Source organism: Theobroma umbraticum, unplaced genomic scaffold (genome assembly GCF_002168275.2).
Source record: "Theobroma umbraticum cultivar Fairchild unplaced genomic scaffold, ASM216827v3 scaffold_204.0, whole genome shotgun sequence".
Taxonomy (NCBI): domain Eukaryota; kingdom Viridiplantae; phylum Streptophyta; class Magnoliopsida; order Malvales; family Malvaceae; genus Theobroma; species Theobroma umbraticum.
The window spans coordinates 5,218,369-5,245,933 of record NW_018397267.1 but is presented as its reverse complement, the minus strand read 5'-3'; the positions used below and the strand labels follow the sequence as shown (position 1 = coordinate 5,245,933).

Below are 27,565 nucleotides of genomic sequence, written 5' to 3'. Positions count from 1 at the left end.
TACTACTACTAAGGAGAATTTTTCTTTGATATATTTGAGTAATTAATTAAGTTGGGGAGAAAGTCTTCCCATGCATTAAAAGTTCATAATTTTGATGTGATCACAAAGAAGCTATAATTTTATTTTATTTTTTGAAAAGGACCACAAGGAAGTTATATTAATTGCGTAATGGGTCAAATCAAACAAAAACAAAGTGTCCATAAACAAATATTTATTATTATTGTTATCATATATGTAGTATACATATATATCTCGTGCATACAAACTCTGTCTACATTGTAGTATATAGAAAAACCATACTACAAAATTGTTGGAAGTTATATTCAGTGAGTCCACATCATGTTTCATACTGCTATCTATTATCAAACATTAAATAGCTTCATTGAAAGGCAACTCCTCTGGGTCGACTTGCATTCAAGCTCAAAGTTCACCACCCAAAGTAAAATCAGAAAACAAGATTAATTAATACAATTTCATATCTTTTGATGTGAACTGACATAGCATTTGGCTGCGCGAACTTAGGTTTGGCTCTTCATTTTTTTTTTGTTGTTATTATAACGTGACCAAATGCCAGTTGGCTTTCAGGGCTCTGGATTTGATTTGGAGTTCCAATTTTGCAGCTCTTTGCCTTTCTCTGTCTGCTTTGCAGCTCTGCAATGGCATTCGAGAAATGATTAAATCAATATAAGAGAGGGGAACCAAATGAATAATATTAGAAGCAAATTGGGTATTTGCTGCTTTGGCAACTTGTTTTGATTGCTTAATCATCACCTAATTTTGCCTTCTCGATTTGGTTAGACATTGTTAAACATATTTTCCCCTTTGTTCCATATCAACTTTTTTTTGCTACTTGAAGGGAGGATTAGTATCTGCTTCGAAATTCCATTATCTAGTTATATCTATATATCTCACTCCTTTTAAAATAAATTAATAGGTATTAACTTAATTTCAAATTATTTTATTGAAAAATAAAATTTAAAAGGATGATTTTTTTTTACTCTAAAAAATAAGGTGTTTTTGAAAATAATATTTTTTAATTTTAATTATTTTGAAACAAGAGAAAAAATTTTTAGATAAAATTACTCTTAATGAAACCTTCTCATATTTAAGTACATTCAGGAACAATGATACAAAAGTGTAAAAACTAACAATAAAATATTTAAATTATAAAAAAATAAAAAAAATATCATTATTATAATCATTCTCTCGTACACACAAACGAACAAAGAGAGAGAAAAAAAAGTGACAATTAAGTTATTTTAGTTTTCGATGAGTCTTTTGTTTTTGTGTTATAGTTGGTGAGGTTGTTATAAAAGGATCACAAAGCCTTAATAGCTGCATCCCTAAAAATGTATTAATAGTATGTAGCTGCTACAAGAATTGTGACGAAAGGACTAATCCGAAAAACTCAAAAAATCTAAATGACTTTATGAAATTGATCATTTCTCACAAATTCCTCAAATTTAGACATGTATATATGTATTTCGAAAAATAATTATATTTAATTAAATTTATAATAAAAAAACCTTTAAAATTTCCATATTTATTGATGTGGACCGATGAGAATGCTATATCCACGAATATTCATTTACAAAAAAGTGTTTTCGGTGTCCTAGACTAGTTTAGTATGAGTTTTCCAGGTCTAAACAAAATAAAAATTCAGAAGCTTTAATGATTTGGAAAGACTATAGATAGATGATAAGTAATGAATAAGACACATTAATAAAGGTTTGGTTTGTCAATGGTGGACTTGAAATTGTGCTGTGACTCATCAAGCTAGGTTAGCAATCGTTGGTACGTGGATGATAATATCCACATAAAATTTCCATCACAATTAACGAGGTGGAGGACCATTGCAAGTTCTAATTTGTGATTCTTAATCAGTTCTCTCTCGAATGGCTCCTACCATGTTTCATAATTGATTGAAAAGAAAAAGAAAAATTTTAGGAAAAAGGTTATTTTAAACATATATATTAATAAGATAGAATTTTTTTTTTCTTGTATTTTATAGGAACCAACCACTTAATAACTATTTTAGCTTGATCCAAAAAATAAAAAAAAAATCAACCAGTATTAACATAGTAAAATTTCATGAATTAAAAGCTAACTGCAATAAAACCGAGATATATCCTATCAAATTCCTAAAAAAGGATGCATGTATTCTCTTAGAAAAAGCAATCTTCAATCCAAAAAATAAAAAATATATATTATTTTGAAAAAGTAGTTATAATAAACGAAATAATAAAAAATAAAATAAACTTTGCTTTATAAGCCGAAGAAAAAATTTGTTAAAATGATTTTGATAACCATCTATCCAGGGAGCTCCAGAGTGGAATTGATCTCCCCGTAGCATTTGGGGAAGCTGGATTGGTTTTATAAATGGTGTCTCATATTTGAAGGTTTGTCAAAGGACAATGTAATGCGGTAAGGACTCTGGTTTTAAAGTACGGTTTAGATTAAGATGAACAGTTAAGAATGAAGTAAAGATTTAAAATTGTTGATTTTAATCTTTTAAGAATATTTATGACAATTCACTTTTAAGACTTTTAGAGGGGTTAGTTCCAAATAATTTGTATCCGTCCAAACAAGTAAAAAATTTCGTTTCCTATAAGACTACCTCTGCAGTATATCCACCATGATTCTGACCACTCACTGCTTGCTCCTCGTCAAGGTCCTTTATTAGCTTTTCTATCTGTCTTCTGTAAATGGGCATAAAATGATCACTTATCATGGTTTGAGAAAGCCGCAATTTACTGTACAGCGATCTTGGTGTAAGGAAGATCCCAATCTTAGCCTCCATTGTCCTTTGGCCATTATCAGTGTCGTTTGAAGTGGGAGTACTAGCCTCAGACTCCACTGAGTAGGATTGAAGTGTAATAATATGCATAATCTTTCCTGCAGGGAAAAACCTGTGCACTTCCTTCGTTTCTGGAACAGCGCTATCTGGCTGGCCCTCACCAACCTCTGCAATGGCAGCTGCTTCTTCTTCCCTTATTTGGCTAGCAACATCAGCCTCCTCACCTTCCGTCCGATTGTAAAGCTCGTGCTCCAGTTGTTGCCACAAGTCCACTTCATCCATGTGGTCTTCATGTGAGTTGTGGCTTATGAGGTCCTCACCATCATCTAGATTAGCATCCCTATCATGATGTGGGTCATCAGAACAAGAACACTCAATTTCCGAAGTCCAATCAACTCCTGATGAAGACACAGGAAGTTCAACGGTTTCTATTGTACTTGAAGATGAGTTTCTCGGAGGAGATGTTAAAAGAGGCTCAGACGTTTCAGCTTTGTTTGGGGAAGTTTCTTGAGAACCTCCCTCTTCCTTCAAGTTTGATCGAGCAGCTGTGCCGCGATGACGGGGTCCAATGCATGACCAAGAGGATAAGTTTATGGCAGGACGTGTCCATGCTGCCTGAGCCATGCTCTGGGCTCTTCTCATCACAACCTGTCAATAAGAAAAACAAATTGAATATAAAAACGTAGTTCATTATAAGTAATACCACAAACTTAGGCACTTTCGCTATAATTAGAAGTACAAACTACCCAAACACAACCCAAATTTTAAGAGACAATTAAAGGAGATCAAATACAATCAGTGATATAAGCTCAGCTAAAATTAAGGCCAACAGAATGAGAAATATCTTCCACCTACAAAAGGGTTGGGGTAATTTAAAAGTTATGATAACAAATTATAAGACTAGGGAAAGAAACAACTTTTAAGGTAAATTCAGCTAGAAACACTTTTAAGAGCTAAGAAAAGGATATATTGAGAGTAACTTAATGGAGAATCAAGAACTGGCATATTGGTAATGCAGCTACCTGTGTACCATTAGAAACAGGGCGCAAAATTGCTCCAGCCCCAGCAACTTTTGCCCTAGCACTGGCTATGGATGGAAGACGAGAACCCAAAGCAGATGCGGATCGATAAACAGTACTCAGAATTCTTGTGCGCTCAATTTGATTCCTCAGATCATTCAGCCAAGCAGATGCCGTCACCTGAAACAGATAAATTGATTTCTTCAGGATATATCATCACATAGCACTGAAGCAAATAAATTAGACACTGTCCTGAACAACATTTCAGTAAATTTTAGTTGTGCCAAGCTCCTAAACTTTGTCAGATACCAAAAAACAGCAGACCATGTCAGCCAAGTCAAAGTACATATTCAGACCAAATGTTAATGTGATTTGTTAGATTTTCTAAAAGGGAACATCAATCAATTCTGCCCAGGAAGAAGACCATTCAACCACAACACGAGGGTGGGGGTGGGGGGGAGGGGTGGTTGAGGAAGAAAGAGAGAGGCTGACACCTTAAGGTGAGGCCAGCAGAGTTAACATGCAAATGGTTTATTTGCTATTAAGGGCTTTAAATTGTTCTACTAATCTTTATCTACACACGCGCACAATCATTCTGCTACAAGTTATTATTATTCTTTGAAAAGAAAAGGCAGACGTATTTACTTATCTAACTCTAACAGCATATCAAATTAAGCATGTGAGGTACTAATCTACTTCTGATTACAGTTAAAATACCTCGTCTTTCTTTCTTATCAAAATGAGCAAGAAATCTAAGTTCCTAATAATAGCTATCAGGAATGTTACCTCAGCACGCAAATCGTCCACAGAGGCAGCCGAAAATGTTGGCACTAAGTCTGCTCCATTTATAACAGAAGTAATAAAATCAGTCCCTGATTCTGCTAACTCCCACGTCATACAAGCAGCTGCATGCAGTATAAAGATATGATAGCACATTATGGATAAGATGTTCCATACATGACCATATAAAGAGGCATCTATACTTAAAAGCTGGTAGTGAAAACATTTTCTACCAACAAAGAATAGAAAGCACAACCTGGAGCAAATGTGACACAGGTAGTTGTTGATAACTCCTTTTGCTCCCGCAGCACATAAGTTAAAATTGCACCAGTGCCTCCACCCAATGAATGCCCTACAATCTGTGAAACCAGGTAGAATAAATCTATTAATGTTAGCAAAATTTAACCAGATAGACTGGTTCCTCTTATTATTTAAAAAATAATGATATAGTCCTTGATGCTGGATTTTTCTTTATTAGAATTAGCTGCATTCTCATCAAGAAAGGATATAGACAGGCAACAATAACCACCAGAAGAAAATATGAGCATAAAATTTCAAATCATGCCTTTACCTTAACTTCATAAGTTGGATATTGGCCAAGTGCTTTAGTAAGACAAGGAGTAGAAAGCTTTGCTATCCACCGAGCAGCTGCTACCATTCCACAATGCGCATAACCTAAAACTAAATTGCTGACTCCTCCCTCTTTTACAACAGAGTGATGGAATGGAACCACAGCTCCAGTTGCAGCTGTCAGAGTATCCTTGATACTATGTGTTCCGCGAATCAATAGAAGAAAACATTTTCTTTTGTGGTCAACTAATATTGTAAATGCAGGCTTCAAAATCTACAGGATGTCAATATATAAGATAATATAAATCATGCTTGAAAGTATGTTGACAGTACAATTACGTTATCATGCCTCTGAAATTGACTAAATATTAAACATCTATATCACACAAATAATCCAACAAGAGGGGTAAATCAATAGAAAGAATTTCAAGTCCAGATTGACTTACCCCCGCTTTGGGTTCTTGCAGAAGGACATCTTCCTCAGCATAACCAGTTTCCTCCAAAAATAGAGGGAATGGTTTTTTTGAAAAATGCCAACACAGTGTCAACAAGTTTAACAGATATCTAAGTTCAGAGGTTATATCTGGTCCTTTGAGCTCTATGCTATCTTTACCACCAAATACACTCGCAACATGTAAATGTCCCTGAAAAAAATCATAACCATATTGTATGTATACAATGATAGACCAACAAGACAATGAATGATTAAGAGTTTCTTTTTATAAATTAGCTTCACATAAACATGTAAAAGGACCAATCTGGTGATTTGATTAAAGAATACAAGAAATTCCAGGAGAAGGGAAGATATCCAGTTTAAGAATACAGAGTTAAAACTATATCAAAGGGAAGTGCTAGAAACAAAGCGCTAAATCATGCCTGTACTCAGATGCAGCAGGTTTACAATGAAATACTGCTGAAGTGTTAGACATCATACAACCATTGCTATTGTCCAAGGACTTAATTGGTCTTGACTCCTAAGTTTGAAAAAAAAAAAAAAAGCAAAGCTTAACAAGTCACAACACAAATAATAAGATAAAAATAAACTGAAGTCCTCATTTCACTGGATGCAGCCTTTCAATGAAAAACCTTCCCATACAGTGAAATTTTCACATTAGAGTAGACTTACAAGGATTTAATTACAGATTAGGTCCATGATGGTCGAGGAACAATAACAGGATTAAGAATTCATGATTCTGATAAAGTTAAAATCTAAAAGCACTGTCATTAACTTGAAAGTTCAATGACAGTAAATATAAACTAACTGGAGTACAATCTAGTTTGACAGAAAAAGGAACATTGGTCTCCCATCATCTCTCTTATGTAAATGAAACTACCAACTTTATCATGAGAATATCCCCCCACCACTCCTAGTGTCCTTGTTTGTGATTTGTATCTGTTCCAGTCCTCAAACTAAGTAAACAAAAGGCATCTACACAGTAAAGCTATGATAAAGATCAAAGGACGCATACCTGCCTCTTCAATAAGAAGTTGATCCCAAATGCCAAATCTCCAATGGGCCACTTCCCTAGAGTCTCAGAGTATGTAAACCTAAGAGTTTCAGACAACGTAGAAATCGTCTCTAACCACGTTGCAGGAGCCTGAATTAATCTATGTGAAACACGCTCGATTCCTGAAGGAGCAGTACTGGACAAATCACTACCATTTTCATTGGCATCCTCACCAGGCTTATTTGTCTGCAATTTACGATTCAATGTATAGTACAATAGAGCAGCTGCACCGGCTGCGGTAGCCATAGTTGCAGTTGCCATGAGTTTATCCCTAAAAAAAAAAAAGAAAGGAATTAAACGCCAATTATAATATCTTTTAATTCGATCGAAATTCAATAAATTCAAGTTGATATATAAACAAGCAATGAAGTCAATGTTTTGAGATACAAAAACGGATCATGATCTCAAGTTTACTCTATTCAAGCACTGTAACCTTCCGTTTGGTAGCTGTGAGAACTAAAGAAAATTAAAAGAAACAAAAAAAAAAAGCTTCATCGCAATACAAAGCGATAAACTTTTCTTTTGATAACTATTTACAACAATAACCAAAAAAATTGAATTCAGAAAAGAATCGAAAAATTATAACCTAAACATGAGGAAAATCTGGAAAAGAAAACCCTAATAATTCGGCAAATCGGCAGATTAAAGATTAACAAACCTGAAGAGCTCGATTTTCGTCGACTTTTTCCGATTTATTATAATAAACTACCTTCGTTTCTAAGAAATTAAATTGATATATACTCAACGCATCTCTCCGTAACTTCCGTTCGAAAACTTCAATTTTCAATTTCTTTTCTTTTAATGGGACGGTTAACTATTGGAATTTTTGCGTAAATCGGGTCTTATGGAGTACACGTGGGGGAAGTTAATTGGATGAGAGTTTTGTAAATCGATATAGGTGTTCTTAAACCGACCTTAGCTTAAGCCTAAGCTGGGTTTAATTATTGGCGGTTCTTCCCCTTGGGAGAAGTTCGTGGAATTCGTCGTTGTAAGGGATGGTACTTTGAGATTGTTGTGTCTTCAACTGGAAGAAAGGGTAAGCTTTGGCTTAAATGTACTAGTATTGGCTGCAGGATTGATTCAGCTCTTACCTGTCCAAGTAGCCAGTTGGGTAGATAACCTTAACTCGTATCAAGTTATTAACCAATCTAAAACCTGCCTTTTTAACTCAAATCTAGGCTAACCAAAACGAGGAAATTTTCATAAATTAATCAATTATTAATTATATAAGTTTATTTAATATAAAAATTTATTTAAATATAATAATATAATAAAAGTTTATTTAATTTTTTTTATACCTTGTTGCTTTTTATTTCTTATTTTCAACTTTGAGAATTTAAAATGTAAAATTTGCATTTCAATTTATAAAACAAATAATTGATTGAATCAAATTTTTTGTTTAATACATATGTCATATCTTTGGAGTATAGCGATCAAATAGTCCACTGAGATCATCACACTATTTTCAAGCTTGATAACTTTAATCTACCTAGCTAGAAAATATCATTTCTTTTATGAAGCTCATTTTTTTTTTTACAGAGGTACAAGATATCATTTGATAATTAAGTATTTGTAATTTAATTGCACGAGACATCTACATCTACATATATTAAAAGTTGTCTCTAAATAGATTAATTGGTTGACATTTGTATAGTTTAATTGTTTAACACATTGTGGCTTAATTTGGGTTGAATTATCTCTGGGATTTGTGTGGTATTTTCTTGTTTGTTAAGGGAGTTTGTTAACATTATTAATTTTGAAGGTATTTTATTTTTGTTAACATTCAAGGCATCTTAAATGAGAGACTATGGGAGTATGATTTGTTAGAAAGGAAAAAAAAAGGGGAAAAGGAAAAGGTGAAACATAATAGATTTTTTTTTTTGAGTTTTGAGATTGAATTTTTTATTTAGTTTTTCTCTCTTTTTAATTTTTTGTTATTCATTTTTAATGTTTTATTTCTTTACTGATAATATTTACAATTTTATCTCTTTTTTTTCAAAAAAAATTGTCATACAAGTAAACATTAATTACCTATTGTTGTTATTTTTTTATACATGAATTTTTTCTGTTTTTTAAATTAATCTGGCTTTTGGATTAACTTATTGGAATGCAATTGATTAGTGTTGCTTTATTTTGTTGTACAATTTTGGTTTTTACAATTGTAAGATAGCTTCCAATTATAATTGTTTCAAAGGCATTTTATATATTGCTTTTATTTTATTTCCTAATTTCATGATTTTCTATTTATTCAAGTTTTTATTATTTTGGTTCTTTATTATTTTTATTCTTATAATGCTGTTGATTCCAGATAGAAACTAAAAGCCTTTAAGTTTTTAAATTCTTTCTTTGATTTTGATTAGGTGTATGGTTATACTTTTCTATTGTAAACAATAATTTATTTGCATTTTTCCTCAAATTGTATCAATTATTGACATCTTTGACCTATTACTAATCTTATCTCATATACATCATATAAGTTTATTTTTAATTATCTTTTGACTATGAATATGTCATTTACTAGAAATATATTCCTTAATTTACATGTTTGTCATTATTATTTTGCTATATGTTTATCTTTCAAGTCATTTGATTTTTTTTTGTAATTACTTTTTAAATATTCAAAAATGTCATAGATAAATCTATTTTTACAAAATATAATATTAGTCAACCATTCACTTTGTAATTGAATATTATTGAAACCATATTGATAGAATATTATAAGTTGCAAATTTAATGAGTTTTGAGATTAGTTTAGTTTTTCTCTGTCTTTTTTAATTTTTTATTATTCTTATTGTTAATGTTTAATTTCTTTATTGATTACAATTATAATTTTATCCTTTTCTTTAAAAATTGTCATATAAGTAAATATGAACTACCCATGATTTTTTTTTTACGATTTATATTTAATGTACTGACAGTGTATGAAAATTATATAAAATTTATATTTAATGCACTGACAGTGTATGGAAGTTATACACTGTCAGCTCACCGAATGTTGTCCCCTCATTAATGAGGTAAAATTACAAATTTTTAAAGACTTAAACTTAAGTATTAAAAAGTTGTTAATAATAAATTAAATAAAAAACAAAAAAATCTCTTTTTTTCTCTCTCCAACTCCTCACAATGTTATTTTATTCTTTTGCTTTTTTTAGCTCTCTCTAACTCTATCTTTTTCACCCCTTCTTTTTCTATTAAAATTACAAATTAAAATATTTCTTTTTCCTAAACCTCTTTCACTTTTTTTTTTAGTTCTTCCATAGGCATTTAAACTAAAATCATATTGAATTTTTAAGAAAGTGTGTTGTTGAAATCATAAGAGAGAGAAAAAGTAAAAAATTTGATGTTAAAAATTTTTTTCTGTTGAGAAAAAGAGAGAGAGAAAAAAAAAACTGCTGCCAGATGGGGTGGGCAATTGGCCCATTTGATCACCAATTGTGATAAAAAATCCTTCCTTAAATTTTGACGATGGGATAGTATTAGTGTTGAAAAAATTTTGGAAAAATTGTCATAACTTGTGTTAGATTTTTATTTGATATTAAATTGATCTTAGTTAATTACTTTCACCATTTCAATTAGTTTTTATATTACAACCCAAAATCAAATTAAAAGTAAGACCCCGATTTATTTATTTGAAAAAAAAATTGATTATCATATTATAACCTTAAATTAATTGTAAAAATCACTTAAAAATTATCTTGAAATATGTTGAAATTGAACAATTTTGCAAGCTTAATTTTTTTAATACTAAAAGAAGAAGGGGAGAAGAATATAATTAAGTTAGGATAAAAAAGAAGACAACAATTGATTATCACATTATAATCTTAAATCAATTGTAAAAATCATTTAAAAATGTAAAAATTATTTTGAAATCTCTTGAAGTTGAACAGTTTCGCAAACTTAATTTAAGTGCTAGAAGAAGATAACCAAGTTAGGATAAAAAATAAGAGAACAATCAAAGAATGTCGTAAGGAAGTTAAAGAGATAAAAAAAAAGAATTTTTTTTTGTTTTTTATTTATCTAATTATTAAAAACTTTTTAATATTTAAGTTTAAGGATTTAAATTTTTTAATTTTACCTCATTAATGAGGTGGCAGCATTTGGTAAGTGACATTGTATAGTACATCAAATATTATTTTTTTTTTTATGCATGAATTTTTTCGTTTTTCAAAATAATGTGATTTTTAGATTAGTTTTCAAGAATGCAATTGATTAATATTGTTTTAATTTTACAAGGCTTTTTTGGGTTTATTTTTCTAGAATTGTTTGTCCTTTTCTTCTTTAGTTTTTTGTTTTAGTTTTTCTCTTCGACGCATTCTTCATCATTTTCTTTGTTTTTCTTCTCTTGTTTCTTTTTATTTTTTCAACTTATTTATCTTTAAAACCAAATCTCTAATTTTTTTACTATATTTGTTATTTTTATTTTCACTTTAAGCTTTTTACATGTAACTAATCTATATATATATATATATATATATATATAACTTTTCAACTTACTTTATTTTTAATAAGAGAAATAGCATCATTTGTGAATTTTGATATGTGTTTCAATACGAGAGTAGTCTCCAAGTTAACTCGATAGATAACCATGAAAAAATCTATTGATTTTTGAACATTTATTTTTACCAATTATAATATAATTGCATGTTTGTAAATGATACATTGATTCACTATTTGTTTTTAGACAATTATCTTTATAAATTTATATTTAATGCACTGAAACTATACATTGTCAACTTACCAAATGTTGCCATCTCATTAATGAGGTAAAATTAAAAAGTTTTAAAGACTTAAATTTAAATATTAAAAAGTTATTAATAATTAATTAAATAAAAAACAAAAAGAAATCTCTGTTATCTCTCTAACTCGGTCTTGTTCACCCTTTCCTTCTATTAAAATTATAAATTAAAATATTTCACTTTTTTCCAAATCTCTTTTTTTTTTTTTTCTATTGTTCCATAGGCATGCAAACTAAAATCTTATTGAACTTTTAAAAAAGTGTGTTGCTGAAACTTTAAAAGAGAGAAAGAGTAAAGATTTTGATGTGGACATTTTTTTTTTATTGAGAAAAAGGGCTAGGAAAAAAAAAGGATTGCTGAACCAAAATGCCTAATTCTTTTGTTGGTTAATATTAGAAACAAATGGAGTGGGCAATTGGACTACTTGACCACTAATTGTGGTAAAGAATTCTTACTTAAATTGTGACTATGGATAGTATTAGTGTTGAAAAGTTTTAGAAAAATTTTGTCATAACTTCTGTTAGAATTTTAATTTGATATTAAATTGATCTTAGCTAATTACTTTTACCATTTTTATTGGTCATCACATTATAGCCCTAAATCAAATTAAAAATAAAACTCTAATTTATTTATTTGGACAAAAAATTGATTTATTACATTTTAACCTTAAATCAATTGTAAAAATCAATTAAAAATGTAAAATTATCTTAAAATCTCTTGAAGTTCAACAATTTTGCACATTTAATTTTAATGCTAGAAGAAGAAGGAGAGAAGAAAATAATCAAGTTAGGACAAAAAAGAAGAAAATAATTGACTATCATATTATACCCTAAATCAATTGTAAAAATCACTTACAAATGTAAAAATTATCTTGAAATCTCTCAAAGTTGAACAAATTTGCAAACTTAATTTTAATGCTAGAAGAAGGAAAAGGGGAGAAGAAGATAATCAAGTTAGGATAGAACAATTGAAGAACATTGCGAGGTAATTAGAGAAAGAAAAAAAGAATTTTTTTTGTTTTATTGAACTAATTATTAAAAACTTTTTAATATTTAAGTTTAAGTCCTTAAAATTTTTAGTTTTACCTCATTAATGAGGTAATAGTATTTGGTAAACTGACAATGTGTAGAAACCTACATATTGTACAGTGTCAGTATATCAAATCTTAATTCTATATTTATTATTAATGCAAATTAATTTTATTTTTTATTCATACATCAAATGATTTTGTACTGAAGGCATAGCACGGATTACACTCCAATAAAGTTAAAGTGGTTGTCTCCCGTGAAACCATATCCTAATTATGTACTTTTGAAGCAAATATAATTGAAACACACAACATATTGTCAATGAGATTCAAAACCATTTTTTTGCTTTTTTTTTAGTAGTATTTTTTGGAAGGACCAAAAGACAAAATAATGAGTCTTATATCAAGGTAAAATACTTTAACAAAAATTTTAAATTATTTAAAAATATTTTAAAATTTTTTTTTTTTGTTACATTCAATCAAATTCTTTTATTAATTTTAAAAAATCCATAAGCTGAATTGATTTTAATTGGTGAACTTTAAAATTAATTCGATCTAGTTTGATCAACCCTAAAACCGATTCAACAAATCTTGAAATCAATTCAATTCAACAAACCCTAAAATCAATTTAATTCAATTCAACAAACTCTAAAACTGATTCTATTCAATTTGAAAAAACCTTAAATAATTCAAAAGTATTGTTTTTAGTTGTTATAATTAAAAATAATAACTTGCCATGTCATTTTGACCGGCGTCCCCACTAAATTAGTAAAGCCCTTTCAGTCTGTTAGAGAAAAACCCAGTTTTGAAAACTTAGTCAGCATGGGTTGGACGATTTGTCTCTTAAGCCCAAACTTGGGCTTAGGGTACAAGGTGGGGACTATCTCATGGGCCATATCCCATCTTTTTTGATATGGCGGGTCAATTCCATTTGAACGAGTTCTGGTTATTTTTCGAAGAAGTGAAGAGAAAGTTTTTATTTGTAATTTTTTTAAATGAAGTTATTTTTTTAAAAAAAAAACTTCCTAAAATCTTATTTGATTTGATCTCTGCTTTTAAAAGATAAATAAATTGAAAAAAAACTAGATCAAAAAGATAACCCTACTTGCATCCATCTCCACGAATATCAATCATTTTAATGGCTTCTTTGCATACATGCACAAGTATGTATGTGCCTGTCTGATTTATGACATCCATTTCATTTTTGGTCTAATCAATAAGTTACCCTCAATCAAGATACTTGTCTGTCTGTGTGAATCCTCCCATTCATAATGAACCCGGGGCACAAGGCTGAGGCAGACAAAAGCTACCCCAACAAAGTCAATGTGAACGAAGTAGTGTCTGTCTTAGTTTGAGTCGGGAGGCTGAAGAGCGAAAGAGAGTGACACCGGTATAGCGGTCCAAGAACAAAGAAATATGGGCTCAACTCTCTAATTAAAACGTATGCCCCACTCTTTCTCCATGTGAAACCCCGACAATACTTTGAGAAGATGTGACTACGCGAGCGAGTCCTAACGTAGATACTGTGGGTCTGGATTGGATTTTGTGAATGTGATGATGAAGCAATTACATCATGAAAGCCATTTGGAAATTTTTTTTATTATATATTTTCCCCAAACGAATGCTTTTAATTTACCACTTGCTCTTTTATTTTTATCTTTGGGACAGGGTTAGCAACCAAAATAATTAATTATGTTGTCCATAGGTGGAATGTAATCTTGCTTTGTGCCTATCTTTTGTTTTAAGCATGAGATTAATTTTTTGTATTGATATGGAATGAGAGCTATAAGAATAAATAACTATTATTTAAAATTGAAAACCATGCTAAACTTTATTAAAATAGAGTTATTCTTCCTCTCTCTCTCTATCTCTTTCTCTTCATTATTTTAAGTGGGTACAAAGAGTCAATTTTAGACACCCAAATTTCTTCTTCTCCTTAACAACGTGGCGAATTAACAATCAAAACCAAAATAAAGTAACCCAACTCATTTCACATTGCAATTTGCAAAGTTAATGTGGTGATGTTTACTTCGCTTTTGACAATTGATATAACAACTGGTGGCCCATAAATAATATCACATTGTACACATTTCATCATACTAATCCACTCATGTCAATTTTGGAATCAAGCCAACCCACAGCATGAAAAGGAGGCTTTAACCTAAAAGCCTAGGTCCATAAAGGAACAAAAAGATTATTATAGTGTTATACATGCATGATGTGTCTAGTCAAACTGATCAATCATGCATCACTGTGTTGGGGCAAGCTTCAAGCCAATTAATTATTCTATACATCATGTGGGTCCTCTAAAGTTCAGATATTCCATTATTGATGATGATCCGACGGTTGACATGAAGGGACGTGTCTAGCTAAAACCGTTTTCACCTTTCCTATTTTCAACAAAATGTTTGGCAACATAGGACCACAATCAGGACGGTGGTGGTCCTGAGAGCAGCAGATTGATTACAGGCCACTTCGTATTTATTAGGTAGCCGGAAAGCATGGCGGTAATTTCCTGTTTCATTTTGATGTCAGTAAAATTCACAATACACTTAAACTCTGGAGTCAAGTATCTTTCAAGGAGGTGGGATAATCGTATGTGTATGGTCCCATGCAAATTTTCATGGGATCAACACCGGCTTATTTAGAAGTTAATTATAAAAGTAATTGTGTCGTGCAAATGCTTGTCAAGTTGGGAATTTAATACTGGTAAGTATATCTTTTCCCCGTAATCAAAGGAAAACAAATCTCATGTTGCCTACAAATTGAAGAGTCATGCCGCAATGGCTTTTTGCATAAATTAAAGACTTAAAAGTACGTGGTCAAAGTCTTGCACTGTTAGATGTAATAAAGTAGAAAAGAAAAAGAATTTAACATATGGTTTTGATACACTTCAGTTATTTAATTTTAGCACAGGAGCAATCATTTTCTGCCTATGCAAGTAGCAAACCCAAATAAAGTATGAAGTAAACCCCAAGCGACTACTAATAAACTATGGTCAATCAAAGTGATTAAAGTTAATTAATTCACGTGATGCCTGACAGAACACATTGGAATCCCATGGACGGTTCAATCAGCTACTTCATTAGCAAACAAAAAACAATTGTTAATTAGAAAAAAAAAGCCAGCATTAATCCGTCCCTAACGTGCCACCATCTTATTGGCTCTCGTAGAAGCTAGAATTTCCTAATGTACAGGATTTCTACCCGAAAAAGCGCATCCGTCGTCGTGTAGTCATCTGCTGAAACACCCGCCTCATAAAGAAGACGCACTTCGGCACGTGGCGATGTGTAATTGGTTTATTTCCAGTTTAAAACATTAATTTCCGAAGAGTCACTGCTTATTAACTGCATTTCAAAAATTTAGCTGTTACTCACCACCATCGTCATTTAAGGAACTCTCCAACTCTCTTTTTTTTTCCATTTTCATTGCTTTTTCCTTTTCAATCCCTACATCCTCCTAACTTGTCGGAAAAAAAACCACCATGGCGGGCGAGTTCTCGACGTCTGTCACTTGCGGCATCATGTTATCAAAGCGACTATACTACGGCAAGGGAGCTTCACCTGCGCCAGCGGTGATGTCGAGGTCGTTGTCGTTGACGGAGAGTTACCTTCCGACGGGGGTGATGGCATACGCCGTGGTACCCGAGCCAGCGGCGGTGGACAACCCCGACGTCCCTAGCTACCAGCCGTACGTGCATGGTCGGTGCGACCCGCCGGCGTTAATTCCGTTACATATGCACGAGGTTTCCATGGAAGTGGACTGTTGTATGGACACTGCGTTCGTTACTGTTAGAGGCGCGTGGCGCGTGCACTGTATAATGGCTAGTCGGAGATGTGATTGCCGGATTGCTATTCCTATGGGGGAGCAGGTAGCTAAAGCAAAACCTTTTTTGTTTTTAAAGTTTAATAATTGTAGTTTATTAGTACATGGAGTAGTGAAAAAGACGATGTTTTTAGTGGTTAAGTGAAATGGTGGGGGTCAGATGAACGAATAATAAAAGTTAAATAAATAGGGTGATTTTCTTTTCTTTGGGTTGGCTTAATATCTAAGTGGAGAATCTGTTAGTGGAAAAATGGTTATTTTAATGTTTCCAAAAGTTAAAAAATCTAATCTTGTTTATATGTAAAATCCCGCTCCCACCCTTTCCCAAAGAATTGCATAGTCTAGAAAGAAGGATATGCAATTGTCTTTCTACTGTTCCTTAGTCTTTTCATGTCTAAGTTATGAATAGTGAAGATTCATGTATATTCATCGGTGCCTATATATATCAGATAATGACGAGTTCATGTTATTTAAAGATTTGATGTAACCTTTTTCTTTTTATAGATTCTCAAGATAAACATGATGTGGCTAACAGGGTTCAATTCTAGGTGTTGAGGTGGACGTCTCTGGGAGGTCCTATAATTCGAAATGGGTCACATTAGCTGATTCAAAAGATACGGAAAAAGTAGCCAGAGCTGGAGATGGATGCTTCTTGACACCCCATACATATACTTTCAAAATCCCACAAGTAGTTACTCTACTTTTCTTAATTTATTACTATTACTATTAATTAGTAATTCTCTTCGCAACATTAATTTGTTCTTAATACGTGTTAGGTTGACGGAGGGTCTAATGTTTCAATTAAAGTCAGTTGGTCACAAAAGTTATCATACCAGGATGGTCAGTTTTGCCTCAATGTACCTTTTAGTTTTCCGCCATATGTCATTCCGGTTGGGAAGAAAATCCCTAAGCGAGAAAAGATTCAGTTGAATGTTAATTCTGGCATTGGAACGGAACTTTTGATCAAATGTACTAGCCATCCTCTAAAGGTATGACAGTCTCAAAAAAGTTAGTATCTGGCTTCTAGAATATAAATGAAATGTAATGCTGTTATAACTCCTCTAGGAGCTAACTCGGGAGGTTCGTAAACTAAGCTTCATATACGAAGCAGAAGTGCCAGCATGGTCAACTTCCGACCTCAATTTTGCTTATACCGTAAGGCCTTTAACTGATAGTATTTTGATTTACTATTCTGTTGAAAAAGTTATTTTGGACTTTTGAAGGTCATATAACATGTGATGGTGATACGTAACTAAGTGATCCTTGCTTAACTGCTGCTGTTGTTTACAGGTTTCTTCGAGTGATATTTTTGGTGGGGTTCTCTTGCAATCTCCACCCTTGCGTGATTTTGATGAAAGGGAGATGTTCTGCTTCTATCTTTACCCTGGAAATAACCACAAGAGGAAGGTTAGTTAAAAATAATCACTTATCAATGGTTTAAAATTCTTCATTTTCTATTTTTTAAGCAGTTCCTGAAAGCATCTTTTCTAGGACTTTGATCCCTTTTAGATGGGTCCAGTGATGTGGTTTTTTATTGGAAATACATCTCTGATAGGTTGCATTCAGTTTCAGACTGAGTTAACATAGATTTTGAATTCAAGCATTGGCTTTTATACTTTCTTTTCTCTTCCAAAGGAGGATTTGCCAATTTCCTTTTGGCTAATTATAAGGAGAAATTCCACATTCCCCAAGAAAAGGAAGGTGGCTTCACAAAATCAAACAATGCTGAAATGTGGACAATTTTCTTTAGAGGATAATTAAGATGAGTAGAGAACTTATCAGTCAGTGTTAAGGGGATTAAAATATAAAAATTTCTCATAAGTTGTTAAACCTGCCCAACCTGCTGTAGCTTTAATTCCATTTGAATCTTTTGAGGTTGCCATAGCCTGGAGTTCTTAACATACTTGTTTAAGATTCCATTTTATTTATATCATGGCAATTCTGATACCATGGAGTGATTCTGATAGGTATTCAGAAAAGAAGTGGTTTTTGTCATTGACACAAGTGAAAGCATGCAAGGACGCGCAATTGAGAGTGTAAATAATGCACTATTGGCATTGCTCTCCAAGCTCAATCCACAAGATTCTTTTAACATTATTGCTTTCAATAGTGAGATTCACTTATTCTCGTCAACAATGGTGCTGGCTACTCATGGATCAATCCTAAATGCTGCTCAGTGGCTGAGTAGTAATTTAACTGCAGATGGTGGTACAAATATGATGCTGCCCCTTAAACAGGTACCTAATATTTGTCAGCATTTCATAGGTGACTGATCAATACTATCAGTTAATGCTTAATACTTCATACTTATAGCTGCCAAATCTATACATCTTTTACTATTTAATGACTCATTGAAGGATTTTATCATCTAATTTGGTTATATTGTAGGCAATGAAGTTGTTGTCTGACGCAAGCGATTCAATTCCTCTTATTTTCCTTGTAACTGATGGGTCTGTTGAAGATGAAAGAGAGATTTGCAATGTCATGAAAGGTTATTTGTCAAGTGGAGGATCAGTTTCTCCTCGTATATGTACTTTTGGCATTGGTGAGTTTTTAGCTGTTTGGAAAAATTTTTCATCTTTTTCATACTGCTTTGGCCTCAATTGTCGTTTTCAGTTGATTTGGTTTCTCATGGCATAAAAATGGAGTCCTTCTTTACATTGTAATTACGTTTCTATAAATAGGTGCTACAACACTCTGTGTCAAGTATTGAATATGCCATGTGGTCATGCCTTTAGATATCCAGAGATCTGGAGACATGATTCATTTCTCCAGTAGTTTACGCTGCCTTGTAGCCAATCTGCTTCCTGGGGGCCTTAACACCAAAGTGCTCGGGAGTTCCATTCAGCCTGTTTAGTCTATGCCCTATTTAGACTTTTGTCAGCCATTGGGCAAAGATCAAGTCTATGCCTTCTTTCTGAAAAATCTAAAATCTGAACTTTTTATTTCTTGCTTTGTGCTACAAATGGTCTTCACTTTCTCTTCACAGTGCCCATAAATTTGGTCTTTTGCTGTAAAATATCTTTCTCTGCTGCAAATAGACATATTATGGTGGCGGCCTTAGTAGTTTTCCCTTATCTGGTCTCGTTTTGGTGTCTACCAACCAATGATTAGTCAGCAACTCTTTCATATTTTGTCAACCTATTCTGCCGTTTGACACATCTGGGCCATATTTGTTTGCCTATTGCATTCTTGTAGCATTATTACCTTAAAAAGGTTTTTGTGTTTAATCTTTTTCTAGGTCTATATTGTAATCATTACTTCTTGCAAATGCTGGCTCAAATTGGGAGAGGCCATTATGACTGCACTTACGATGCAGGTTAGTATGAAAGAATTTGTAGTCTAGTTGAAGGAAACATCAAGAAACTCAATGCTAAACTATTGTGAAAAATGTGGTGAGACTTTACGAATAAATTCACTGCCTTTCAAAAAAAAAAAAAGTATAATAAGGGATTCTAGCAGTATTCAATCTGATTTCACCTTTTTATTGGCCAGATAACATTGAATTGAGAATGGAGAGATTATTTACAACAGCTACTTCAGTCGTTCTAGCCAATATAACCATGGACATGCCAGGAAATCTAGATTCTCTCGAGGTACATCAGAGCTGCTTGTAAATTTCCCTGCTCATCCTTTTTATCAAATATTTATAAACTGTTGTAAGTCGATCGAAATGTTACTGAATATTTTACTACAAGGTCCTTAATACAGCTTGCCCAAATATATTATCCTTCTAGCCATGTCAGTAACATTTTTTCTCTTCGTGGTCTCGCAGTTGTTTCCATCTTATATTCCAGACCTTTCATTTGGAAGTCCTTTGGTGGTGTCAGGCAGATACAAAGGAGACTTTCCAGACAATATTAAAGTTGCTGGAATGTTAGCAGATATGAGCACTTTTGTTACTGAATTGAAAGTGGAAAATGCAAAGGACGTGCCATTTGATAGAGTAACTTTTCTACTCTTGCAGTTAAAACTTTACAGATTTTATACTTGATTTGACAACTTGTTATGATTATTTTGTTTACCATAAGCAGTGGTTAACTTCAGTTCCAAAGAAACATATTTTGAATGCAGAAAGTACCATCTTCTTTGTGCATTTAACAAGTTTGCTTTAATTTTATTTTATTTGCCTGTGCCAGCTCTTACATGTTAAATGACCTCTCTGCATACAACTTGCGCACTTTGCTTTAAATTTTCTTATATGCTTAATAGGCCTTCTACATGATATGATTGAAATATTTTTTGTATCCATGTAAAAGAATTGTTATCAACTATGAGGGCTGTTGTCCATAAGAGTCAGTGTTGTGTAAATTGATGTTGGACCACCTTGGTTAATTTTTTGTACTTAACACATCGTGTTTTCCCCCTAGGCACTTAACTTGTGGTTTGCTTTGTTATCATAGGGAGTATGGTGTTAGTTTACTAATAATAGGACGGACCCCCAACAATAGTATATATATATATCATTTTAGAAAGTACCTTCTAAATATGAGGGTATCTATGTGAACACTCTTCCAGTTGAAGCCTTATTTAACTATAGATCATCATCATTAAGATGCAGATATAGAAGGTTGGGTAGTGATGCATCTATTTTTTTCTAATTGTTATGTTTCTCGGCAGATGCTTACCAGGAGGCAAATTGATATTGTTACATGTCATGCTTGGTTTTCAGAGAGTCAAGAGCTTGAAGAGAAGGTATACCACTTCCTGAAACTTCGGTTGAACTTATATAACAAATCAGGCCTGTCTGGCATATTTAGGCTAAGTTTGACATTGTGGATGGGTTGTAAAACTATTGTTTGGCTTGCAAACATAATGCCAAACAAGGAGGCTGAGATGGACTTTGTTGTTATGATCATATTCACACCTGATGAATACATATAACTTACAGAAATTATTAAGCTTTATTTGCCAATCATTCTTGCAGTCTGGTTTACACTTTTGGTCATACACCTAATTATTTTTGAGCTGTTTCTGGTGCAGGTTGCCAAAATAAGTCTTCAAACTAGTTTTCCATCCGAGTATACCTGCTTGATTTTGCTTCAGACTGATAGTGAAAAGAAAGTGCAAGAATCAATTCGCGTACAGGAGGTACGTATTTGTCTAAGGTTCTGCATGAATTATAGAAGACAGTTTCAGCATTCCCCTTGGATTCAGTTTTATAGTAGTAGTTTTTACTATAAACCCCAGCTCTTTAATTTATTACATTGATCTCATTACCTTTATATCTCGCAAGTTGAGACCCACTCTTACCATCAATCATTCTAAACGACATCAGATTAAAATTTGATAGTTTGGCTGTGGTTTTTCCAAAAATTGAAGAAACTTTCTGAATATAAGAATAGAAGTAGATGATAAACTTGCTAATTCCTGTCTGTTATATGGTGATATGTTTAAGGAGTAAAAATATGCTCATTGACTTAGTTTCTTTTAAATCTAACCAGATATTCAACAAAATAAAAATGCCAAAAAAGGGAGATATGAATAGCCAGAAGCTTGTTTCCCTGGGATGCGTGGGGGTCGGCTTTGGTAACTTGACTGCAACGGCTAAGAATATCCCTCCAGGAATCGAGGAACCAAAGTCACCCGAAGGTGCGGAGATTTTGGTTAGGGCTGCCTCCAACTGTTGCAGCACGCTGCTTGATCGCTGCTGTTGCATGTGCTTCATCCAGGCTTGTTCATATATGAATAACCAATGCTCAATCGTTTTCACACAACTCTGCACTGCTCTCGCTTGTTTTGAGTGCGTCAATTGCTGTTATGAGCTCTGCGCTTGTGTCTAGAGGTACTGCGCATGGTAGTTGAAGTCTTAAAGACGAAAACTAAGAGGAAAGGAATATGATTATTATGGCTATTGTATATAGACTCTGTTGCAGATCATAATGTTAATAGCAACATTTCAATACGAGCTTGCCCTATCCAGAAGTGATGACTCCAACATCATGCCAATGCCATCTTAGTCCTTGTGTGATACTCATTGAAATGCGGGATTATAATATTCTATATCCACTGAGACGAAGTGGTAGTTGGATTGGAGTATACACACTTTTGGACATGAAATATAAATTACTTTTCGTCCTTCTCGTCTAAACCTCTCATATATAATCACTTGAATATATTTATCAACATTTCAAAAATTAAAATTTTTTAAAGATTGGTAATTTTGTATCCATCAATATATAACCTCACTTGAGAAAAATCTCAGACATTAGCTTGATGAAAGTTTAACCATTTTCGAACAATGATTTTAATATAATTTCTTAATCCTGAAATTTTATTATTTTTAGTAAATCTTGACGCATTTGCTAAGTTTAAAAATTTTATTAAAAGCTGATATGCTTTTGTTGGAATGACTAAACGGGATAGCCGGTAAATTTGTGGTGAAGCAATGGATAGATGCAGTGCAGAGACCTAACACATGATGGACAAAGATAAGGTGAATAAAATAATTTGGGCCAAATCAGGTTAAAGCCCAACCTAAAATCCATGACGGATGACGGACCATCAGGCAATGACAACTCTAGCCAGGCCGTTTCCATTTTTTTTTAAAAAAATATTTTTTTATGATTTGTTTTTTACTAAAAAATTATTATAAAGTTTTTATCAATAATAATAATTTTAAAAATTAATTTAAATTTATTTGATAAATTTACTTTTATAAATTATTTTTATTAAATAAGTTATTTGATAACACAATTTATATAAGTTTTAATTTCCATTAAAATTACTATAAAGAGTATTTAATCAATAACTTTCTATTAATTATGATTTTTTTTTATAATGAAAAAAATTTATTTTTTTATTTATTTAAAATAAAATTTTAAAAATATAAAAATATTTTTATATAACATAAAGTTTATAAATAATAATAAATCATATAAAAAATAAAAACGGATAATATTGAGATTATTTTTGACAGATGAGAACATTTTTGAAACAAAAAAAAATTATGCTGAAAAGTTGATGTCTTTTTAAAAGAAGAGAAGAGAAAGTTCCTTTTTGAAGCTTTTAATAATATTTTTATTAATCTTTGTTCTTTAAAAAAAGTTATTTTAAAAAAAAAACTTCTCAAAATTTTTTTTATTGGTATTTATTTTTAAGTGGTAAATAAGCTGAAAAAAATTTAGACCAAACAAGTACTAAAAGATGTTCTTTAATTTATCTTTTTGTTTTCTTTTGTGGTTTTTGTCTCATAATGTTTTGGTGAAATTTATAATCTACCAAATGATGAAATTAGTTATGAGTAAAGATCATAAATTGTGACATATATCATAAATGATGGAATTAACACTTGTATCCTCTTGAGAGTGTGTAATAAATTTTTTTTTGGGTGAATAAATAAAGCTATGAAAACCAATTTTTAGAAAATTATAATTGATAGTTTATTTATATTCAATAAGGTAAATATTTGGAAGGATAAAAGGGAAAAGAAATAGGGTTACGCATGAGATTAATTAGACAAGGAAGAGAAATGATGCTAGGCCAAGTAATAAGCCAGGCGGTAAAGTTCAGCCCAATTCCAAGGGGGATTGTAGCTATCCCCCTCTGCCTCAAGCTGCAGTGGAAGATCCGTTATCCGAATGTGCTTGCTCAAACCAAGATGTGCCATCAAAAGAGCAACGTGAGTGAGCAGCTCTTTGCCATGCCGAAGCTGCACTGTATGATCTTTCCAATCGCAATGGTTGGCAGCAGAGACCAGCATCTCCAACCAAACACAGCTGATGATTTCCCATATCTCGTCTTCATCCATCGGCTTCTCGCCTTCCCTTGACAACCATCTCAATCTTTTGGCAAGCGCACTCCCTGCAAAGAACACCGACTTCCCCTGCCCTTTCATCTGAAAAAGGAACCCTCGCCACTCTGCATCGATAGCCAGCAGCGTCGTGGCAGCCAACCGAACGCCTTTGATTTTCATTTCCTGCTCGAGAAATTTGACAGCTTCCCTGCAAGTGTCTCTGTATCTCAGCTCTCCAATACCTTTTCGAAGCATAAATGGAGCCTTAACCAGGAGGTACACCATGTAATCGGACAAGTGTTTACTTATTCGGCAGCGGATACTGAAACTTCCTCGTGGATACCTTCTTCGTTGATCATAGTAAAGAATATCCGTAGCAATATGCCAAATAAGGAGGCTGTGGGTGAACTCTAGGTCCTTTAAGCTCCAGCCCACCTCCTCGTGGAGTTTTTTGCTCTGTAGCAACTTATAAGCTCCCTCTTTCAGTAAACATGAGAGTGACTTGAAATCAAATTGTTTTTGTTTGTATTGCGTACGTTTCTCTTTGAGATGAAGGAAAATGAAATCCTTCAGTTCAAGGTCCACATCTATCCAATCAGGGCGACGCGACTTCTGATCTAATTGATGCAGGGATTTCTCTAAAACTGTGTTTCCCAGCTTAAGGTTAGTTGCAACTGTACTAATCGTGGTTGCCTTGGACTTTAGGCAATATTTTAGAAGGCTGCTTTGTGCCATGGATGTGATTCCTTTCCCCTTCTTTCTATGCTTTAACCAACGATTAATAACTCGATCAAAACACTTAGGAAGCTTCTTGCCGCCTGGTTTGGTCAACTGGCGCAGTGTCCACTTGGAGAATAGCTTCGTAACGAGTGCAAAGGTGTCTGCAATAATAGCTACTACCAGCAGCAAGTAAGTAATGGCAACGTCGACACGTGGGTTGGGACGCTTGCTAATGAAGACTGAGAAGGCAATAAATCCTGAAATACAAGACAGTAAGCTGATGGAGAGGAGGATGAGACCCGTGACAGAGTTAAGGATGCTGGTCTTGGTGTAAAGCATGTCGTACAAGAATTCTAGTTCAATATCTACCAACATGAAGGCCTCTTTAGCGGACATGGACTTGTGCAAAGTGAAGATGTTATTTAACTTTTTGTAAAACCGAAGATTGAGGCCTGAAAATAGGGGCACGAACATCTTGAAGGAAAGATATGCTTGATGGAGATATTCAGCTTCAGGACTTATGCCTTTCCTTCCCAAGTAATCCATCAGTAGCTCATGCTTGGGAATATCGAATTTTCCCTCGAGCGTGTGTGAAATTTCAGAGGGAGGAGCTCTTAATACTGATTTTTTGTAATTCTCGAAGTTTGAGACACTGAGAATCCAAATTCGTTCCCCGCACTAGAAAATTGAACCCAGTATGTCTAGTTTGGAACCTCCAGTAGATATAAAATGCCATCCCAAATTGGATGAGTAGGCCAACCAAGTATCTTACCCACAATGCACTTTCTTCCAAGTAGTTAGCAGCCATGGTTTCCGCATTGCCCAGATGCAAGAGAAGGAAAGGTGCCCAGAGCACTTCAATGGCATTGATCTTCTGTGTTTGGCGCTTTAGGAGGGTAGAAAGTGAAGCAGTTGCAACCCAGTCTCCCAGGAAGTATGCTAGCCAACCAACGGATATGACCCAACGATTTGCTTTTCCCTTACTTCCATGCCCAAATCCAATGAGAACAATATGCAGAAAGAGGCTAAGTAGAACAAGTGAACATAGCTCGGCTTTGTTCCACAATTCCTTGCCAGCACTTGGGAGGTGACTTCTGTTGCTGGCCCATCTGCTGGCCTCCGAAAAGAGCAGGCCGCTGGCAATTGAATATTTCGGGGTAGAAGCAACCAAGGCAGGAAAGATTAAATGAGCCCATGCAAAATGTTACGAGATTACACATAGACGGTTAATACTACAATACAGAAATCAAAATGAGAAGCAAAATAGAGTAGAACGTATTCTAGTTGCAACAAAATCAGCCCCTTAAAATTCTTTTATTTATTTATTTATTTATTTATCTCATGATTGATAGAGCATACTTGAAAGTAGCATGGAGTTTTATCTCCAATTTGTGCCCAACCAACTTCAAGTCTTAGGTATGCGGAAGTTTTGCCAGTTGATGAATGCGTACCGTTTCTCCTCCAAAAATATTGCTAGAAGCTGCAGAGCAACAAATTAATTAAAGGAACAAAAACCTTGCATTTGCACTGCTATTTGTTCTGCATGTTTGAATCAAAGGAGCATTGTGACGATGCTATTGCAATGCAGCCAAATGCATTTAAGTAGCAGCAGCATAAGCAAGAGAAAGATTAAGAAATTGCCAAAGTAACCCGAAAACATTATAAATTATGGTCTTGAGACAAGGGATGGATTCATGAGAGGGAATGTACAACTTACCTGGTTCTCCAAACTATTGGTTCAAGGTATCATTTATCATTACCAAGAACATTTAGACGAAGAATTAATTTGAAAAATTAGTGCTACTGAACCTCTCCAAAAATGGGAATTCTGTTGTAAGAAGGCCCTGCAGCTACAGATACAGCTACAGGTCTCACAATGATATTCATGGCTTCAAACAGGGGGAAGGAAGGCGCTGTGAAACACATGATACCACTTTTTAACACGTAATCAATACTGAAACATTACGCATCAAATTGATGTGAAGAAAAGAATTTGTCACCATCCTATCCGTAAGCCTTCATCGACTTCTTCAATAAAATGAAGTGAGAGAAGAGAAAAGTTGTTACCTAGAAGTACTTAACTAGAAGAAGAAAAACCTCATGCAAAAGACAAGAAAATACCCATAAATGGGTTTCCTTTAGATTCTACAAAAATCGAAGGCGACACTTCCATAAGCTTGTCGCCCACTTTCAAGAAAAAGCAATGCCACTAAAATGCCCGGATAACTTGCAAGCTTTAAAAGCTGGTGTGTCATCTGTGCTTACGTTGGCAGAGCCTTAGAAGAGAATAACCACATAAAGGTGAAGGTGCATTGAAGCAATGAATAGATGCAAAACAAATAACATTTTTGCGTTAACGTGATTAAAGGGATTCCATTTGCAAGCAAACCTTTGGAAATACTTCATTAGTTTTTCTTATTTTTAAGAGGTAACTTTTATAATATTAAAATATATCTATACAGTTTACGAAACTGTATTGGGATATGAACCCCAATTCACTAGACAGTGCCATTTGCCAAGCTAATGATCAGGTTCCAAGTCTCACGCAAAACATTGACATTTGCCAGTTTTCAGCAACCTCATTGGCTATGACAGCTCGAGAATTGAATTTCAGTTAGATGGCATTAGTTATCGTGATTATTAAAAAAAATATTATAATATTTGTTATATAAATAAAATAATAATTAAAATGTAAAAAAGATAAGATTGTATAATTTGATTTATAAGTACTTTTTTAAAAATATAATATCAATTTTTAAAATTAACTATATTTATTAAAATATAAGTATATTTGTATTTTTTATTATTAATTTTTATATAATATCATTTTTTAAATATATTTTTAATG

At 33.1% G+C, this 27,565-nt stretch overlaps 3 protein-coding genes across 4 annotated transcripts; 1 reads left to right on the top strand and 2 right to left on the bottom strand.

Annotated features, from left to right (window-relative positions):
* Positions 1-2,481: 2,481 nt before the first annotated feature.
* On the bottom strand, positions 2,482-7,687 carry LOC110424507 (Alpha/Beta hydrolase fold-containing protein). The gene is made up of 8 exons (XM_021439086.1): positions 7,333-7,687; positions 6,636-6,945; positions 5,613-5,810; positions 5,168-5,440; positions 4,853-4,955; positions 4,603-4,721; positions 3,820-3,996; positions 2,482-3,445 (listed from the first exon to the last, which is right to left on the bottom strand). Exons 2-8 carry the CDS (start codon positions 6,933-6,935, stop codon positions 2,606-2,608), a joined length of 2,010 nt encoding a protein of 669 aa, XP_021294761.1. The 5' UTR covers positions 6,936-6,945; positions 7,333-7,687; the 3' UTR covers positions 2,482-2,605.
* A 7,917-nt stretch (positions 7,688-15,604) lies between these two features.
* LOC110424683 (uncharacterized) lies at positions 15,605-22,353 on the top strand. Its single transcript, XM_021439306.2, has 13 exons — positions 15,605-16,308; positions 16,798-16,950; positions 17,039-17,251; positions 17,328-17,417; positions 17,553-17,669; positions 18,230-18,499; positions 18,651-18,807; positions 19,504-19,581; positions 19,758-19,858; positions 20,038-20,208; positions 20,883-20,957; positions 21,246-21,353; positions 21,707-22,353. The coding sequence occupies exons 1-13, from the start codon at positions 15,922-15,924 to the stop codon at positions 22,043-22,045; spliced, it is 2,259 nt and encodes a 752-aa protein (XP_021294981.1). The 5' UTR covers positions 15,605-15,921; the 3' UTR covers positions 22,046-22,353.
* A 1,329-nt stretch (positions 22,354-23,682) lies between these two features.
* On the bottom strand, positions 23,683-26,737 carry LOC110424476 (uncharacterized). Of its 2 annotated transcripts, none has more exons than XM_021439045.1 (3): positions 26,435-26,737; positions 26,077-26,197; positions 23,683-25,853 (listed from the first exon to the last, which is right to left on the bottom strand). In XM_021439045.1, the coding sequence occupies exon 3, from the start codon at positions 25,261-25,263 to the stop codon at positions 23,740-23,742; it is 1,524 nt and encodes a 507-aa protein (XP_021294720.1). In that variant the 5' UTR covers positions 25,264-25,853; positions 26,077-26,197; positions 26,435-26,737; the 3' UTR covers positions 23,683-23,739. The 2 variants fall into 2 exon arrangements, with proteins under 2 accessions (XP_021294720.1, XP_021294721.1); XM_021439046.1 differs by having other exon boundaries at positions 26,169-26,197.
* Between the last annotated feature and the right edge of the window lie 828 nt (positions 26,738-27,565).